General features: G+C 43.2%; 1 protein-coding gene across 1 annotated transcript in view; it reads left to right on the forward strand.

Moving 5' to 3' along the window:
- The window catches only part of CFH (complement factor H), a 1,233,551-nt gene that overhangs the window by 1,195,127 nt on the left and 20,629 nt on the right, over positions 1–17,795 (forward strand). Inside the window, exons 18-19 of the mRNA XM_063428115.1 lie at positions 11,212–11,394; positions 12,233–12,406. Coding sequence (XP_063284185.1) covers positions 11,212–11,394; positions 12,233–12,406 — 357 coding nt within the window. The remainder of the gene's footprint in view (positions 1–11,211; positions 11,395–12,232; positions 12,407–17,795) is intronic.

Genomic DNA, 17,795 nt, shown 5'->3' on the forward strand with positions numbered 1-17,795 from the left:
CCGTGCGCCACCCCACCTCGACCTGTCCCATGGCCGAGAGTACGCCGGCAGGTCCCCGTGGCGCCCCCCCGATCTCCCACCGAATCCGACGCATGGGGAGGGAATGGAATGGAGGCGGTGAAAAGGAAGAGGGAGAAAAGAGTAAGAGTATAAGTAAGGTGAATATGTCTGGTCTTACCTGTCCCCAGACTGGTGTGGGGTGTAGGTCCTGATCCCATGCCCCTGGTAAGGGGTGGTGTAGGAGATGTGGGTTCCTGTACCTAGTAACTGCCACACCGCGTGAATATTATATAATAATGTTGTGTTAACAGCTGTATCTGGTATTTCGGTAGATGGGTTTTCATGGAGCCTATGACCCGGGTGGTCACTTGGGGGTCCCCTTAAGTGGTCCAGGGTCTCCCTAGATCGGGGGCCCGTAGGTGCCTCCTGTGGTTGCTGTCGAGATCAAGTGTGTGGGGTTGTACAAGAGTGGATTGTATCCCTATGTGACTGTGATGTGAGGGGTTGTATCACGCACACAGATGGATCTGTCTATATCTGTCAATATATCAAGGTTATCTTCTCTTTGTAGCTGTGATGTGAGGTAATGTAGTCCGCGTCTCCCGTATCCATTGTTATTTGAGTCCTGTAGTCCTATGAGTCACTTTGTTTGTGATATGTGGGATTCTGTGTTGTCGATGCTTTTTTTTTTTTTTTTTTATTTAGGTACTTGTTTCCCACCCAGTGTGCATGTTCTATGTCTGGAGTAGGCCGCCTATGTCGATGTCTGGTAAGTGTAATGTGGTGTGGCCTCGGTTTGTAACCTAGACTGTTCGGTACAGTGGTCTCCGTCGTAGCTAAAATAGAGCCTGTGTGGCAATGTGTCGAGTAGCCATAGATAATGTCCATATTGATTAACATTTGTATAACAGATAACCATATAACTTGCGTCCTCGTATGGACTCTAGCTTGTCTATTGCTTTATAACATTAACATTTGGAATGCGGAGGCGGTCTTCAGGCCTATTGATGGCGACTGCCAACTTGGTTATGCATAGTCCCGGATCCGTGGCCTAGTTGTAGGCTCCTATCATACTTGGGGTATGAGCTTCACCCTTGCCGGACCCCAGTCCCCATCTGTGTCCAGGCCTTCCCTCCCATTCCCCATTCCCCCCTCCCCAGCCTAGTGTCCGGGTACGTCACTCGGTCCCCCACTGAGAAATGCCATTGCGACAAAACTTTTTGTGAGGAGTGTCTCGCCTCAGTCTCTTATGATGGATAGACCCCCCCCCAAATCCCATGGGGCCCCCTTGAACGGCGTGACTCAGCGGGCTCACTGGAATTGTGTAGGCCCTGTCGGCCCCCCAATATAATATGAGTGCAAGAGTGTCCCCAGTACCTTACTCTCCCATGGTCTGCCATTCTTCGGGGAGGGCTTGCAGTTCCTCCGTGCCGGTCAGCATAGGTGGAATCTGGGTCGGGGCTTGAATCCCCATGTCTGCAAAGAATGAGGAGGCGTTGTCTCCCGGCTGCAGGACGTAGGTTCTACCATTTTGAAAGGCCAATAGCTTAAAGGGGTATCCCCAAGCGTATCTCACGGTCGCCATCCTCAGGGCTTCGGTAATGGGTTTCCACTCTCGCCTTCGTTGGAGCGTTGCCGGTGCCAGGTCTTGATACAGCGACAGCTCTGAACCTTGGTAACGAATTAGTCCGTCTATGCCTCGTCTAATCAGCGCCTCCTTTGTCTGAAAATGGAGGAATCGTATGATGATGTCCCTCGGGGCGTTAGTGTCAGGCCTTCTAGTGCGCCACGCTCTGTGGGCGCGCTCTATATGCCAGAGGTGGTCCAGCAGGTCGGGGAGCAGTGGTTTTAATATTGCGGTCACAATATTACTTACGCCCCTCAGGCGTAAGTTATTGCGGCGTGACCTGTTGGCCATGTCTTCGATTGCAAGCTCTGCTGCCACCATCCTGGCTGTTAGTTGGTTCACTTGATGAATGGCTGCGTTGTTTGCAGTAGTAGTGGCCTCTAGGCGGTTTTCTAGCCTCAAGGTGCGATCTCCTATGGCCTGGATTTCACCTCGCAGGACGTATGTGGAGCGTTCTATTTCCCCAGCTAAATAAGATTTAACCTCTGCAAGGGTTTCCAGTATTTTCACCGTGTCTGCTGTTCCTTTGGCTCCCCCCGTCGTTTCCACAGCACTGGCTGGTGATCTTGGAGATCCTGCAGTCCCCGGGCCTGTGCCGCTGCCATCTTGCGGGCCCGCGGGTCCGACACACGGTGTCACGGCTTACCTTGGTGGGAGTCCGGTATGCAGAGATATGCTTACCCTTGCAATTAAACACAGGCCAAGGTGGTCAGGGAAGAACTCACCTGGCCTGTGAGTCTGTGCACGGGGGCTGTTAAGGATAACCAGGTCGAAGTACAGACAAGGACAAGAGCAGGAGAATCGTCGTGGGTAAGCCAGAGGTCAGAGGATGCCAGAATTCAGGATAAACAAGAACAAAGCCAAGGTCAGAAGCCAAAAACGAACAGGACAACAGGAACTCGAAATAACAGGAACCAAACAAGGAAACCAGAGTCAATGAACTGACACTGCCCTTAGGGAGTGGCAGTGTCTTATACCTTGTTAATTCGGTATCAGATTCAGCTGGAGAGTTACTGACAGGTGTGAGCCTGGTGAAGTCCAGCCCCCTAGTGCTGCAGGCAATGCAAGTTATCCAAAGTCCTGAAATGGCTCAGAGGTAACATAGCAGGATACGGCCCAGAAGAACCACAGTTCAAATCCCCTATTGGGTGCTTCTGGGGTGACCACCTCTGGCAGTCGGGATGTCATGGTGGTGATCATGACACGCGGAGTTGAAAAAATCTCCGCTACGGAGGCTCCTGTGTCCTGGCCCTTCGTTAGGGTCTTCTTTGCTGGTCGTTTGTCCATCTTGCTGTGCTTGGCTTGTGAGTTAATCACGCTTCTGTAGGCTATCCGCGGTGTGGACGGAGCGGAGCTCTAAGCGAACACGTATTTTTGGATCCCAGGATGACAGTCAGATCTCTCATTGGATCAAAATGCTTTAACCCCATATATACAAAAATATATCCCTGAATATTATATTTTTGCAAGTATTCATCCAGTGGCTGTTTAGACATCTGTACAGACTAACGCCACCTCTTCAGGTGAAGAATCCCATATAATTTTTGTTTGTTTCCTAAATCTTCTTATTCCAGTCTAAATGCATGACCTTGTGTCCTATCTATAATACTGTTTGTGAATAGATTCCCAGACAACAGTTTGTGCTGGCTCCATAACAGATTTAAAAGAACACTATAGAGTCAGGAACACAAACATGTATTCCTGACCCTATAGTGTTAGAAATTCTACCCCCTGGCCCCACTTTGCCCCCCTTAAATTAACGTCTTGTCCCCCGATCCATCACCTTGGCTGACATCATCAGTCAATCACAATGCTTTCCCATAGGAACATTTTGATGACCGCAGCCAAGGAGGTGGGGCAGAGCTAAATGCAACCTCGGCCAATCAGCATCTCTTTATAAAGATGCATTCAATCAATACATGTGTCAAGACCCCTGAGCAGCGGTAGCCTCTCTGTTACCTTCGCCATGAGCGGTCTCTTCCGTTGCTCGCGCACTGCTCGCAGCTTCTCCACACTTCCACTCGCCACAAACAGCGGATTCCTGTGCCCGCGCGCCACTCGCAGCTGCTCTCTCCTGTGGCATGTTGGACACTGCACGCTTGTGTGCAGCATGTTTAACCCCTTAAGGACCAAACTTCTGGAATAAAAGGGAATCATGACATGTCACACATGTCATGTGTCCTTAAGGGGTTAAATAAGCGCCCGAGTCAGTTACCTCGTATGTTGCACAATAGTGACATCATTGGTAAAAGTGGGAGGTACAAGTACCTCCCACGTGTGATAATTAACTCTGATTGGAAGGTAGCCAATCAGAGTTAACCTAAGCATATTTATACTTACCTTTCCCATGTCTCCTTGCCCTATTGTGGTATTCTGGTTACCGAACTTTCTGTCTGGTATTCTGGTTACCGAACTTTGGCTTGTCTCTCGTCTACGCGGTCTTCTTTAATCCTTGACCTCGGTTTGTCTTTTCGTATTTCCATCCTCTGTATTCCTTGTCCTCGGCTTGCTCTTTTACTATTATATCCCTTTGCATAGTCCGGCCATTCTAAGGACCGGCATTGCAATTCTGTGTGTCTCTGTCTTGTCCCCTGGTGAACATAACAGCATGTTAAGTTCAGCGTTTCCGTGTGGAGACGCTTAATGTCAGTGCTGCACACTGTGCAGCACTGACTTAGGAAGCTCCTCGAGTGGCCACTAGAAATATTCCTAGGCTGTAATGTAAATAATGCCTCTTCTCTGGAAAGGCAGTGTTTACAGCAAAATGCCTGCATGGACATACTATCCTCTCCAAAACAACTTCATTAAGATGTAGTTGTTCTGTAGTGTCTCTTTAAATTTGCTAACCTTTCTTCAAATCTAAAATGTTACATTCCTTTTATTACTTTTTAAGCACTTTTTCTAGTACCATAATATCCTTCTTTACAACAGGTGCCCAAAATTGCACAGCAATTAAGACATCTTACCATTGATTTATAAAGAAGAAAAATATTACATTAAAATTATTTATTAACTAACCCATTTCTGATTTCGGTGTACCTATACTTTTTTTTATATTTATTACACTATGGTTTGCTGAGAAGTGTACATTTCTAATATTTGTTGTAGATGTTGCATCTTCCATCATTTTTTTCACTAATGAGTTCAAATGAGGCAATGAATTTAAAGCCCTATTCTAAATCCTATTGAAATTGGCAGTTTTAAAAGTATATGTTTTAGTATACCCTATGTACATTTGCATTTTTTGTGTACATTTCAAAAGACACCATATTGTGATCACTATTTCCCAAGAGCTCTCTTATTAGAATGTTTTCCAAAGAATCAACATTGTGTGACCTTTATGGGCAAAGCAACACAGTCCTCTAGGGTAACAGGTATAAAACAACAGTCCCCAAAAAACAGTCTGCAAAAAAGGTGTGGTTTATTTACATTGTGCACAAAAATCCATGCAGCAATCAGTTTGTTCAGAACTGCAGCAAAACAGAAAGGAAAGTTCTACAAACAAAATCCTAGCTCAAATTCGAGCACTTACTAAACATAAAGTAATGTCCCTTACTAAACCAGGGTAATAATCTAAACAAATTAACAAAATAAACATTGGTTTCACCAACTTTTAGCACTTTTCTGGTGCTGCTCTGCACAAACCTGCTCTAGCTGCAGGTCAGATTGTATCTTTCTCCTTTCTGCTCTGAGACCTGCTAATTAAAGCCTCAGCAGTTGCTAATTGGGCAGGTGAATGAGTACAGGCTATGGAGGATTCTGGGTCCTAAATACCTTCCTTCTATTACCCTCACATAGACTCTGTCACAATTGTTATAACCAAATCCAAGCACCCTTTCAAGTTGTTGCTTCTACCAATTGTGATATGAAGCTAGATGTACAGCTTTCCAAATTTGCTCTAACAGTCGTTCTTCCTCATCAATATCAATGTTAGGTGGTTTATTACGTATCACAACTAGAGATGTCCCGAACAGTTCGCCAGGAACAATTCGCCAGCGAACATAGCTTGTTCGCGTTCGCCACAGCGGGCGAACATATGCGATTTACGGTCCGCCCCCTATTCGTCATCATTGAGTAAACTTTGACCCTGTACCTCACAGTCAGCAGACACATTCCAGCCAATCAGCAGCAGACCCTCCATCCCAGAATGTGTCAGCTGACTGTGAGGTACAGGGTCAAAGTTTACTCAATGATGACGAATAGGGGCGGACCGTAAATCGCATATGTTCGCCCGCCGTGGCGAACGCGAACAAGCTATGTTAGCCGGCGAATAGTTCCCGGCGAACTGTTCGGGACATCTCTAATCACAACCAATAACTGATTTCCCTTCTTTTGCCCCTAGCAGATATCTACCCATAAAGCTTTCACATTTTCCCTTTTTTTCGTTGTCACATTCCAATTGCTTAATATTTGGCTTTAACTCATGGTTGATATACAAATATACTCCTCCAACTTTCCTGTTTTTTCTATCCTTCTTGAATAATGTGTAACCATTTGAATTAATTGTCCAGCCATGTGTCTTATGCCACCAAGTTTCCATTATGCCTAGTATGTCATATTGCTTAGTGTGTGCTAGTGACTCATTTTGTTATTTAGGCACCTTGCATTAGTAAGCTTATCTTTAAGGACCACTATAGGAACCCAGACCACTTCAGCTCAATGAGAAAATGCTATGTTTACAATGATGGTTAATCCAGCCTCTAGCAGCTGTCTCACTGACAGCCACTAGAGGGCACTTCCGCGATTCTCACTGTGAAAATCAGTGAGAAGACGCTGATGTCCATAGGAAAGCATTGTGGCTCTTACCGCGCATGCACATTCGGCGCTGACGTCGCCAGGAGGAGGAGAGTTCCCCAGCGCCCAGGGAGCCCAGTGCTGGAGAAAGGTAAGTGGCTGAAGGGGTTTTAACCCCTTCAGCCCAGCAGGAGGGGGGCCATGAGGGTGGGGGGAACGAAGGACTACATAGTGCCAGGAAAAAGAGTTTGTTTTCCTGGCATTACAATGGTCCATTAAATATTGTCATGAAGCACTTGTACTTATTTAAAATTTAATTACATACATCCTCTAATCTTTTCCCTCCACATCTCCTAAATTCCATCCCCTTTCTCTCTCATTCTAAATCCCATCTCCTTTCTATCCTATCTTCATTTTGTAGACTTCTGTGTCCCAGTTCCCCTACCACTAGTTTCATATCTCCTCCAATCTTCTAGCAGTCCTGTCCCCCTGCACAACAGACCCTCTTCTGTGTACGTAGGTGTAATCCATCAAAGCTATAGAAATTGTACCCAAGCTCAAAAAGCTCAAATCCTAATCTCCTTAATCTCCTGCTGCCTTTCTACTGTAGCGCATGACATAGGTATTATCTCTAAAAATCCAACCTGGGGGGTCCTTTTCTTCAGTTTAATTTCTAGTTTCCTGAACTAATTTTTCTAGAAAACCCTTCATTTTCTTCTGACTTTGTCATTTATATTTATAAGTATCATGACAATATCATCCCCAGCCCCATCTCGATAATTAACCCACTCTATCAACAACATTCTGGATCCGTGCATCCAGGAGACAGCAAATTTTCTGGTTGGAATGATCAGAGCAGCATATTCCCTATTTACCACAAGCTGACTACCCTTTCTTACGTTGCCAGTCCCACCTATACTGAAAATGTTCCCTTTTTCTAAAGTTCCTAGAAGAATCCAGCTTGGAAATACTTTTTTTTTTTACCACCTCTTGCTTGAACATGTCATAAAACCAACATTATTAGGCAAATATCTTCTTGAGCCACTCCTTTGTTGCCTTGGCTGTGTGTTTTGGGTCATTGTCATGCTGGAATACCCATCCACGACCCATTTTCAATGCCCTGGTTGAGGGAAGGAGGTTCTCACCCAAAATTTGACGTTACATGGCCCCGTCTATCGTCCCTTTGATGTGGTGCAGTTCTCCTGTCCCCTTAGCAGAAAAACACCCACCAAGCATAATGATTTGACCTCCATGTTTGATGGTGGGGATGGTATTCCTGGGGACATAGGCACCTTTCCTTCTCCTCCAAACACAGCGAGTTGAGTTGATGCCAAAGAGCTCGATTTTAGTCTCATCTGACCACAACACTTTCACCCAGTTCTCCTCTGAATCATTCAGATGTTAGTTGGCAAACATTTAGACAGGCCTGTATATGTGCTTTCTTGAGTGGGGGGATCTTGCTGGCGCTGCAGGATTTCAGTACTTCATGGCGTAGTGGGATACCAATTGATTTCTTGGTGACTATGGTCCCAGCTGCCTTGAGATCATTAACAAGATTCTCCAGTGTAGTTCTGGGCTGATTCCTCACAGTTCTCATGATTATTGAAACTCCACGAGGTGAGATCTTGCATGGAGCACCAGACTGAGAGAGATTGACAGTTATTTTGTGTTTCTTCCATTTGCGAATAATCGCACCAACTGTTGTCACATTCTCACCAAGCTGCTTGGCAATGGTGTTGCAGCCCATTCCAGCCTTGTGTAGGTCTACAATCTTGTCCCTGATATCCTTGGACAGCTCTTTGGTCTGGGCCGTGGTGGAGAGTTTGGAATCTTATTGATTGATTGCTTCTGTGGACAGGTGTCTTTTATACAGGTACCAATTTGAGATTAGGAGCACTCCCTTTAAGAGAGTTTTCCTAAACTCACCTTGTTACCTGTATAAAAGACACCTGGGAGCCAGTAATCTTGCGGATTGATAGGGGATCAAATACTTATTTCACTCATTGACATGCAAATCAATTTATAACTTTTTTGACATGCTTTTTTCAGAATTTTTTTTTGTTTTTGTTGTTATTCTGTCTCTCACTGTTAAAATACACCTACCATTAAAATTACAGACTGATCATTTCTTTGTCAGTGGGCAAACGTTCAAAATTAGCAGGGGATCAAATACTTTTCTTCCCTCACCGTACATAATATAACCCAATTCATATATATGAGCATTGAAATTGTTTTAATTATTTTTTTAATATAAGGCTTGCGTGTGTATATATATATATATATATATATATATATATATATATATATATATATAAAACAAAAGGGTTCCTTGCACTCACGCTTTCCTGTTAGATGCCGGGTGCAAACGTCAACTGGCTGGTCCACATAAAGTATCCACAATTATGGCTGCACTCCTTGGTCTTGATTAAAATCCAAATAACTTTTATTGAATATACATTAAAAATAGATCAACGTTTCAGCCCCAGTCTGGGCTTTCTTCAGGATAAAAAAACAAAAAAACAAAGAAAGCCCAGAGTGGGGCTGAAACGTTGATCTATTTTTAATGTATATTCAATAAAAGTTATTTGGATTTTAATCAAGACCGAGGAGTGCAGCCATCATTGTGCCTAATTATATATATATATATATATATATATATATATATATATATATATATATATATATATATATATATATATATATATATATATATATATAAAAATTAGAGCATTACTCTAACCCTTTGGGGGGTGTAGTATGCTCTATTGGGCACTATGAATTATGCACCCCCTCTGATTGCAGTATTACAAGTATTATAAGAAAGATAATCTACTTATCTGGAATCCAGCATCCAGGCGCTAACTTCCACGCCCCCTCCAACGTCACAGGGGCCGTACTCAGTGCAATCACAGGCTTCTCATAAAGATATATGCACATAATTGCCATTATGTGGCCCGGAACAGAGCTCTGGGCTACCTAAGTCAAGTATGCTGGAGGCGCAACTATCCTCTGGCACACAAAATTTGCTACTCTTGCTGCTTAAAAAAATCAGTTTTCTGCCCCATAAATACATTGGTTTATGCAGTGTATGCACTCCAACTTATTATAATAAGAATGAGTTGGTTATAGTAACAATATAAGAATGATAACCAATGTTACAGTCCCCTCCATTCATTGATTATTTTCCTATTCCATGGCAACATTGAAATCATTTCAAATTAGTTTTTTCACCTTCTTATGGATCAACAGCAATAGCACAGACTTTTGAAAGGCTGTACTTCATGGACGTATCATTTTTCAGCCCATATTACTATGTAACTGTGTAACTGTGATTACAATAGGCTCAATTGCTTAGCTTGTTTGATATCAAGGTGTAATTCACATTTTTATTGTTAAAGCGGCTGGCACTTTGCAGTGTTTGCTTTTGTATTAGCCCTTTTTTGTCTTTCTATTTCTCCTTGTTATTTGTTTTTTGTTATATATAGGCAGGGCTTAAAAAAAAAAAAAACCTTAATTTCAATGAAGTGGCATGGGTACCATGTCCCTATAGTTTTAACCCTGCATGAATGGCAGTGTTTACATTGCAGGGCTTAAATGTCTGAGTGATAACCACTCAGTGATTTCTATCAGATGGCCTCATAGAGAGACACACATATTTATGCGCATGCACACTTTTCCCCAATGCTTTCCTAAGGGAAACCATTGGATTGGCTAAGATCATTAGTCTTGATTATTTCAGCCAAGAATGGTATGGTAAAAAAGGTAACATATCTTTTTAACCCTAGTAAGGGTGACTAGGGCACTATAGCTTTAGGAATACACATTTGTATTCATAACGCCATAGTGTTCCATTAAGCAAAGTTTCATTTCAGTTGCTTAGCTTATTTTTCCACAATCCATCTATCAACAGAATCCCACATAATCTCAATCCCCCTGAAAGATGAGTATTTCATAAAGATAGAATCTTTGCGAATTCTACAAAGTCCCCAGATAGTGACATTCGCGGTTTAATATGCAACGCAAGGAATAGAAGATAATTAATTACATTAAAAGCAATTGGCAAAGAGAGAAGTAAAGTCATTAAGAGGCATAATGTAGAATATTGCATATTCTATGTTTCTATTGATTATTTATGGATGTCTGGATTGACATAAGTAACAGATGGTCTGTCACGTGCCTTTCTTTGTATGAGAACTCTGGAATGTGGATTGAGGGTCTTGTCCTTATATGTCTAGAGTTATAGTCCGACGTCAGTATGGGCACATCTATATAGTAACTTAAAGGGACACAAGGTCTCTCTCTGTCTCTCTCTAACGATGTAACTCTCCCTTCAGAAGTCCAGCAATTACCATCTGTTGTTGAACATCCATGATCATGTAACATCCTTTGTTGTTTTATTATGTATCAGTAACTAAGAATAAACCTGAAGAAACCGTAAGTCAGATTGAGTATTAGTACTTTTCATTAATATAGATGTATATTAATGTAGTGAGCCTTTGGCCCAAGACTATATATACAAAAGACGTATATTTCAATAAACCAGAAAAAAAGAAAAAGCAGAAGATTTTACACATAAGAAAAGGAAAACTGAAAGAAAAAAGAAATATTAGTCACTTTGAATATATGTACAAATGATAGAAAATAGGATAAGCGCTAAAAGGCAGCTATACGTAGAATTGTAAACAGGCAGCATACACTGGTAGTTAGGGATACCCTCAGACCCTTACTGATTAATATAAAGCAATATAATGCAAACTATATGTATATATGTGGCCACCCTAAACAGGATACTTAAAACTAGAGAGTAAACAGTCTAAAATAGGATAAATATTTTCTTATTTATATTCAAGCTTTACAAAAGTGTCCCAAGCCACCGATTATAAAAGATGGGGAGATTACTGAAGAAACAAGAAAGAGTGAATATTTCACGGATGACATTGTGAAGTACAGTTGTAACCCTGGTTTCCACATCACTGGGTCAGATGAAAGTCGATGCACAGAAAGAACATGGTTGGCCGCTCCGCAATGCTCTGGTAAAAGTATTTTTCAACATGTATAAAAGTCATTTACAGATTATCAGAAATGATGTTCTAATTCAACCTTTTGACGTTAAAGGAAGATTATTGTATAGATAACACTTTTGTTGGGAAATATTTACCTTTACATAAATGTGTAGAATTTGGATGAACTATACTGAACTAAAATTTTAAATACCAACAGAAGAACACTTGGGAGAAGTAGATAAGCAGAATTCTTAGAATCCAGAAAATAATACTTGAAATAATGCTTTCATTATTTCTAGGTTTCATTTCTAAGTGATGCGGTGGTATTATTACAGTGGTACAGAGCTACAAAGTGATACAGTGCTTTATTTCATAACTGTAAGAAGCAGTATGAAACACAAGTAACGGTTTCTTGAGCATGACTCTGTACAAACAAGGGATAGTAGATTTTGGCCTGTGGTCTAGTGCAAACAAACCCAATGCACAAGAGAATTGAGCATTAATTCATATAATTGCATAAGTCTTTCCTGCCACCTCTTTCTTGAAGTACTATGCCAATAGACAGCCCAATACACTTCCTGCTGCAATTAATAAGCAGGAGAATGGTGATGTGAGGATGCAATCCAAACTCCCATGTGCATTGCTCCATAATGAATCCCTCTCTTGCCTATGTATTTTGCTAGTATGGAATATTGCCTCACACTATATTATAACTCTCTCTAAAACTGGGTGTAAAAATCCAAAGTGAACATTTTGGTGGAAGCATATTCATACATTGTGAACCATAGTAGACTGCATATTTATTTATGTTTGTACATACTGTGGTGCATTAAATACATAATCCCCTTTTGTTTTTTTGTTTGTTTAGAGGACCCATGTGGCCCCCCTCCAAGTGTAACCAACACACGAGTTCTTTACAAAAAAAAACAATACAAGCATGGTGAATATGCACAATATGTGTGTGTGAATAACTACAAAATGACTGAAGAGAAACCAGCAACGTGTCTTGAAGGAAAATGGTGGCATGTCCCTACTTGTGTTTGTAAGTACAGATATCACACAACACTAGAAAGATAACTACACCTATGTGTAACAGATTCTGTATGAATTGTTCTGTGGCAGCATTTTCTAATGTCCACAGAAATTATGTGTTTGTGATAGTGACTATTAAAACTATCAATGTGCTTGAATGTAAACCTGACAACCAGATGCTGGTATGATTATGGTAACTCCAGAATGCAAGCATGTAGCATGATGTCATTGGGCAATATATATATTTATCTAGAAAGCTGTTAGCTGAACTACAGTTGCCAGAAATGCTTGCTATTCCAATAAAGATCTGTAGCAACGCAGGTGAAACTAGAAGAATAAACAGGGTCAAAAGGGAGAATGCACCACTTCATATTTACAGAGTCACTCCAAGAACAATACCACTGCAACCCACAATAGTGGTTATGATTACAGGAGTTCCCTGGGACTGTTCTCCAGTAATGGAACAGCTATTTTGCAAAAGCTTTCTTTCTTACCTGGGTCCTTACTTGCTTCATGGCTCCTATCCTGTCAGGTAACATGTACCTAGCTGCTGCAGAGCTGTAAAAGGTGGATGCCAATCAGTGGCGTCTCCAGGATTCATACTTAGGGGGGCACATAAGGGGCCAGGGACAAAGTAGGGGGCAGTTATAAACACATACATACATACATACATACACACACATACATACACAGGGCTCGACAAATTCCACGTGCCAGGTCACCAGGGCGCCTAGACATTTCGCTCTGGCGCCTGTTATTTGTCAGCCCTTTGCTAAGCCGCGCAGGAAACATTAAAGTCATTGCCATGGGGAGCATGGAGGCAACACATGAGGGAGCAGTAACCTTCCTGCAGTTCCTCTCTGCTCACTTGTGCTCTGGTTAGCGACATGACATCACACCAGCCCTGTCATCGCTACAGAGAGCATGCAGGGGAGCACAGAGAGACTGCAGGAAGATTGAGAGGAGACATACTGGATGTCAGGGAAAGATCCACTCAGCTCTCCCAAAGGTAGGGAGGCTGGATGGATTTAAATAAAAATAGCAATTTGTGGGGGGCGTAGTCTGACTGCCAAAGCGAATGGTTGCATGTATCTGGAGCTCCAGACCGCAAGGCAGATACCTACCCGTTTTCTAAGACCCAGACTGGACCTAAGGGACCCAACAACTCTCCCCAGGACCCACAACCCAGATGGGGAAAAAAAAACAAGACAGGAGGTGCCCCACATGGGTATGAACATCAGGGATTTATGGCAGCAGGCCCGGAGCGCACAGGGGTCTAAGATGGCAGCCATCACGTGGGGACTGCTCAGACCTCTCTGAGGATTTCTATTGTGGATCCGAAGAGGGCTATACACAAGCTCAGGCGCTCACTCCACCACAGAGCCTGGCAACAAACCCGGACTCGACCCCGGTGACAGCCTCGCTCATAAAAGAGCTACTGGCGAATTTACTAAAAAAAAATACAAGCAGACGTGGCCACAATCCGCCATTACTTGAAAGGGCTGACCGGCAGAAACAGAGCACTGGAAACCACCTCATTTTCAAGCAAGCAACCGATCAACACCCTCCAGCAAGAGGTCAAGGCCCTGCAACAATTAAACAGCTCCTACGAAGGACGCTTTGCCGGTCTTGAGGACTCCCGTCGCCGGAATAACATAAAAGTAAGGGGGGTCCCCGACAATGTACCTGATGCAGAGCTCCCACACGTGGTGAGGAGACTAATTTCGACCCTACTCATGCCCAAACTAGCCAAAACAGTAGAAATGGAGGGCATATTTCGAGTGCCCAAACCAGCCAGGGCACATGCCTCAGCCACAAGAGACGTGATTGTACAATTTTTTAGAGGACTAGATAAGGCAGCTATCCTAAAAGCACTGCGTGGAAACTCACCTTACATCTTCGCAGACATGACCCTGACTTTCTTTGCAGACATGAGCGGTGGAACCATGGCATGGCGGAGGGGGATGTGGCCGTTCACCACTCTGCTACAAAAACATAACATCGGCTACAGATGGCGCCACTCTAGAGCCCTGTCAATAACCCAGGGGACTGAAACCCACATCATCCGGGACCCCAGTGACTCTGCAGCGACTTGGCATCCCACAACACTCACTCATCATGGGAGCCCCTGAAGCAGCACAAAGTCCAATCCACAAATGGAACCCGTGAACCTCAGCTGAATTTGTGCCCAGGGAGGCCACCCAGCACTCTCAGGGCAAAGCCAAGACCTGACTCTACAATTGACTGCCCCACACAGACCCAATTCAGGATTCGAGTACCTTCCTGCCGCCCACCCCACGCAAGGGATCTTATCCTGCGGATACACTACGCTCACCACCGCTCACTCCCCGCCCCTGACCCGGGGGTCATATGGGCAAGGAAAACTTATGCCACCCACCCGTACTTACCCACCTGAAGCACAATCACACCTTCAGATACCACTCCTCTAAATGAATGAAAGTAACGAAAAGACCAAGTCATGGTGGGCACCGGACTAAAGCTACAACGGGTCATGTTTTTTCTGTTTCATAATGTTTCGTTTTGTTATTATTGTATATATAGTTGCCCACTGACGATACGCTAATCTCTTACCACACACACTACACCCCCGAGGGCAGAAACAGGGGGATAGACACGCTTACTTACTCTAAAGCATGAAAGACATATCTTCCTCTAAACGGCTTACCCCTCACACTTGACGAAGTTACAGAGCACAGCAAGCACTACAGCAGCACTCACATAGCGAACAGACCCGCAGAGTACACAAACACCTTTACCTACTCATAAGCTGAATTATACACTGCTCAATATAGTCTTCACTGTACACTAAACTACAAAAACGTGCTGAGTGTAATTATGCCATGAAAATGTTTCTAAATGTTACACATGATTGCATCTGTAAAGGCTGTTGTGGCTACACAGACAATGTTGTAAAATCCTCCACGACAAAAATAAAGAATTTAAAAAAATATAGCAATTTGTGAGAAAATGTGTGTCTCAATCAGAAAGTGTGTGTGGAGAGATCGAGAAGGGGCATACCTGCGGATCAGTGAAGAGATATAAGAGGGACTAGAATTGGTCAGTGCTTTATAGGTGTGGATTTGTACCTTGAATTGACTCCTATAGGATACAGGAAGCCAATCTAAGGACTGACAGAGGGGAGAGGTGTGAGAGGAGTGACAGGAGAGGAAAATCAGTCTAGCTCCAGCATTCATTATAGACTGTAGCGGGACAATGCGACTTGTGGGAAGTCCTATTAAGAGAGAGTTACAATAATCCATGCGAGAGATTGCTAGAGCATGGACAAGCTCCTTAGTAGCATCTTGCATAAGAAACGGGCGGTTGCAGGTTATGTTTTTAAGGTGGAATCTACAGGATTTGGTAAGAGACTGGATGTGAGGCTCAAATGTGAGACCAGGATCAAGTATAACTCCAAGACAGCGCACTTGCAAGAATGCACTGATGTGGGTACCACTCACTTGAAGGGGGATCCGTATTAGGAGGAAACTTGAAAGAATTAGGAGGAGGAAAGGCAAGGAGTTCAGTTTTAGTGAAATTGAGTTTCAAAAATCGTGAGGACATCCAGTCAGAGATGGAAGAAAGGCAAGCAGTGACACATTGCAGGACGGCAGGGGAGAGGTCCAGGGAGGAAAAGTATATCTGAGTGGCATCAGCGTACACGTGGTATTGGAATCCAAATGAGGTAATAAGTTTGCCAAGAGAGGCAGTATTAAGAGAAAATAGAAGGTGACCAAGTACAGAGCCTTGGGCGACTCCCAACAGAGACAGGACAAAGGGAGGAGGTATCATTAGAAAAGGAGACACTGAATGAGCGTTGGGAGAGATAGGAGGAAAATCAAGAGAGGACAGTGTCACAGAGACCGAGTGATTGAAGAGTTTGGAGAAGAACATGGTCAACAGGTACTATGTGTAACTAGGGGCTGTAGTGTGAACACGTGCTCATGTATAGGAGCCTTTGAGATTGTGTGTGTTGAGAGGGGCTGTAGTGTGATCATCTAGGTGCTGCATTGTGAGTGTATGTGTATTGGCATTGTGTGCTTATCAGGGAGCTGTTGTTGATATATTTGAAGGCTTGGCCTGTAGTTGTGGGAGGGGCTTGAATTCCATTTAAAAGGGCTGCCAAACCACTCCCACCTTATCGTTACTGGTCTGGCGAGTCAGAAACGTTTACTTCTGGTTCAGACCGCCATTTTGGATTTTCTTACCGGTTTCCTCGTGGTCTCCTGGTCCAGTGCCCCCCACTGGCTCTCCATCCCGTCGCCGGCATCCGCACAGCCCGTTCGTTACTTGCCGCTGAATAAACCGTAAGTTAGGCCTGCCGTAAAACAACCGCTGCAAACTTCCCAGCTTTACACGGCAGAGCCCCGTTCGTTTCAACCAGCGTTCAGTACTTTTTGTTTCATACAGTACACCGTTCGGCTAAATTCCCTTAGCCACTCGCATATGTTTCATATTACTTAAACTAACGAATGCTATCATTCGGTTATATACATAACATTTCCTTTTCGGTTCAATTACAATTAAAATGTATCCATTCGTATGTATCAATACTCCATCTAGTTCATTCATTTTCATTACAACTACTCACGAATTTCAACCAGTACTCCAGGGGAATTTTGCCCCTACTGGTCACAAACGGTATTACAGTCACTTATAATTCTACTATACGTTTAAACCTAGAGTGGTGTCCTGATTTTCCTGACCTTTTCCCATCAGGTTTTTCTTACCAGGGATTCGTACTAGGATTTGTGAATTACGACACCCGTATCAATTATATTTTCTTTCTATGTTGGTTGGAATTTAATTATGATTCATGTAAAGGCATACAATACATATGAAATTAGTTAAGCGTGTAATTTACTCTTCTAGGTTATTATTCATTGGACGGTAGCTTTTACAAGCAAGGAAGCCGTCACCTTTCTCTCAGTTAAATCCCCTCTGCAGAGTGTCGGGTAGGTTCTGGTTTTAGGGCCTACGATCTGGCCAAACTACTACCTTATATTCAGAATTTATATATCATGCCCACAGGTCAACTACTCGATACTATTACAGTCACTGTTTACCTCTTCATTGACAACTCGGCCTGACTCACATATCAGGTACTACGCCAGAACCCATTACTTTCTATGTTTTAAGGGGTACTGGTCCTAGGTTGTGGCCCAATTAGGTAAACTTTTCTGGTCTTAATCCATAGGCTAGTGGTCCCTTGAGGCCATCCTCATACTCGGAGGTAACACGCCTCTCGGTACACAAAAGTGAGTACACCCCTCACATTTTTGTAAATATTTTATTATATCTTTTCATGTGTCAACACTGAAGAAATGACTCTCTGCTACAATGTAAAGTAGTAAGTGTACAGCCTGTATAACAGTGTTAAT

The sequence above is a fragment of the Pelobates fuscus genome, chromosome 7 (genome assembly GCF_036172605.1).
Source record: "Pelobates fuscus isolate aPelFus1 chromosome 7, aPelFus1.pri, whole genome shotgun sequence".
Taxonomy (NCBI): Eukaryota; Metazoa; Chordata; class Amphibia; order Anura; family Pelobatidae; genus Pelobates; species Pelobates fuscus.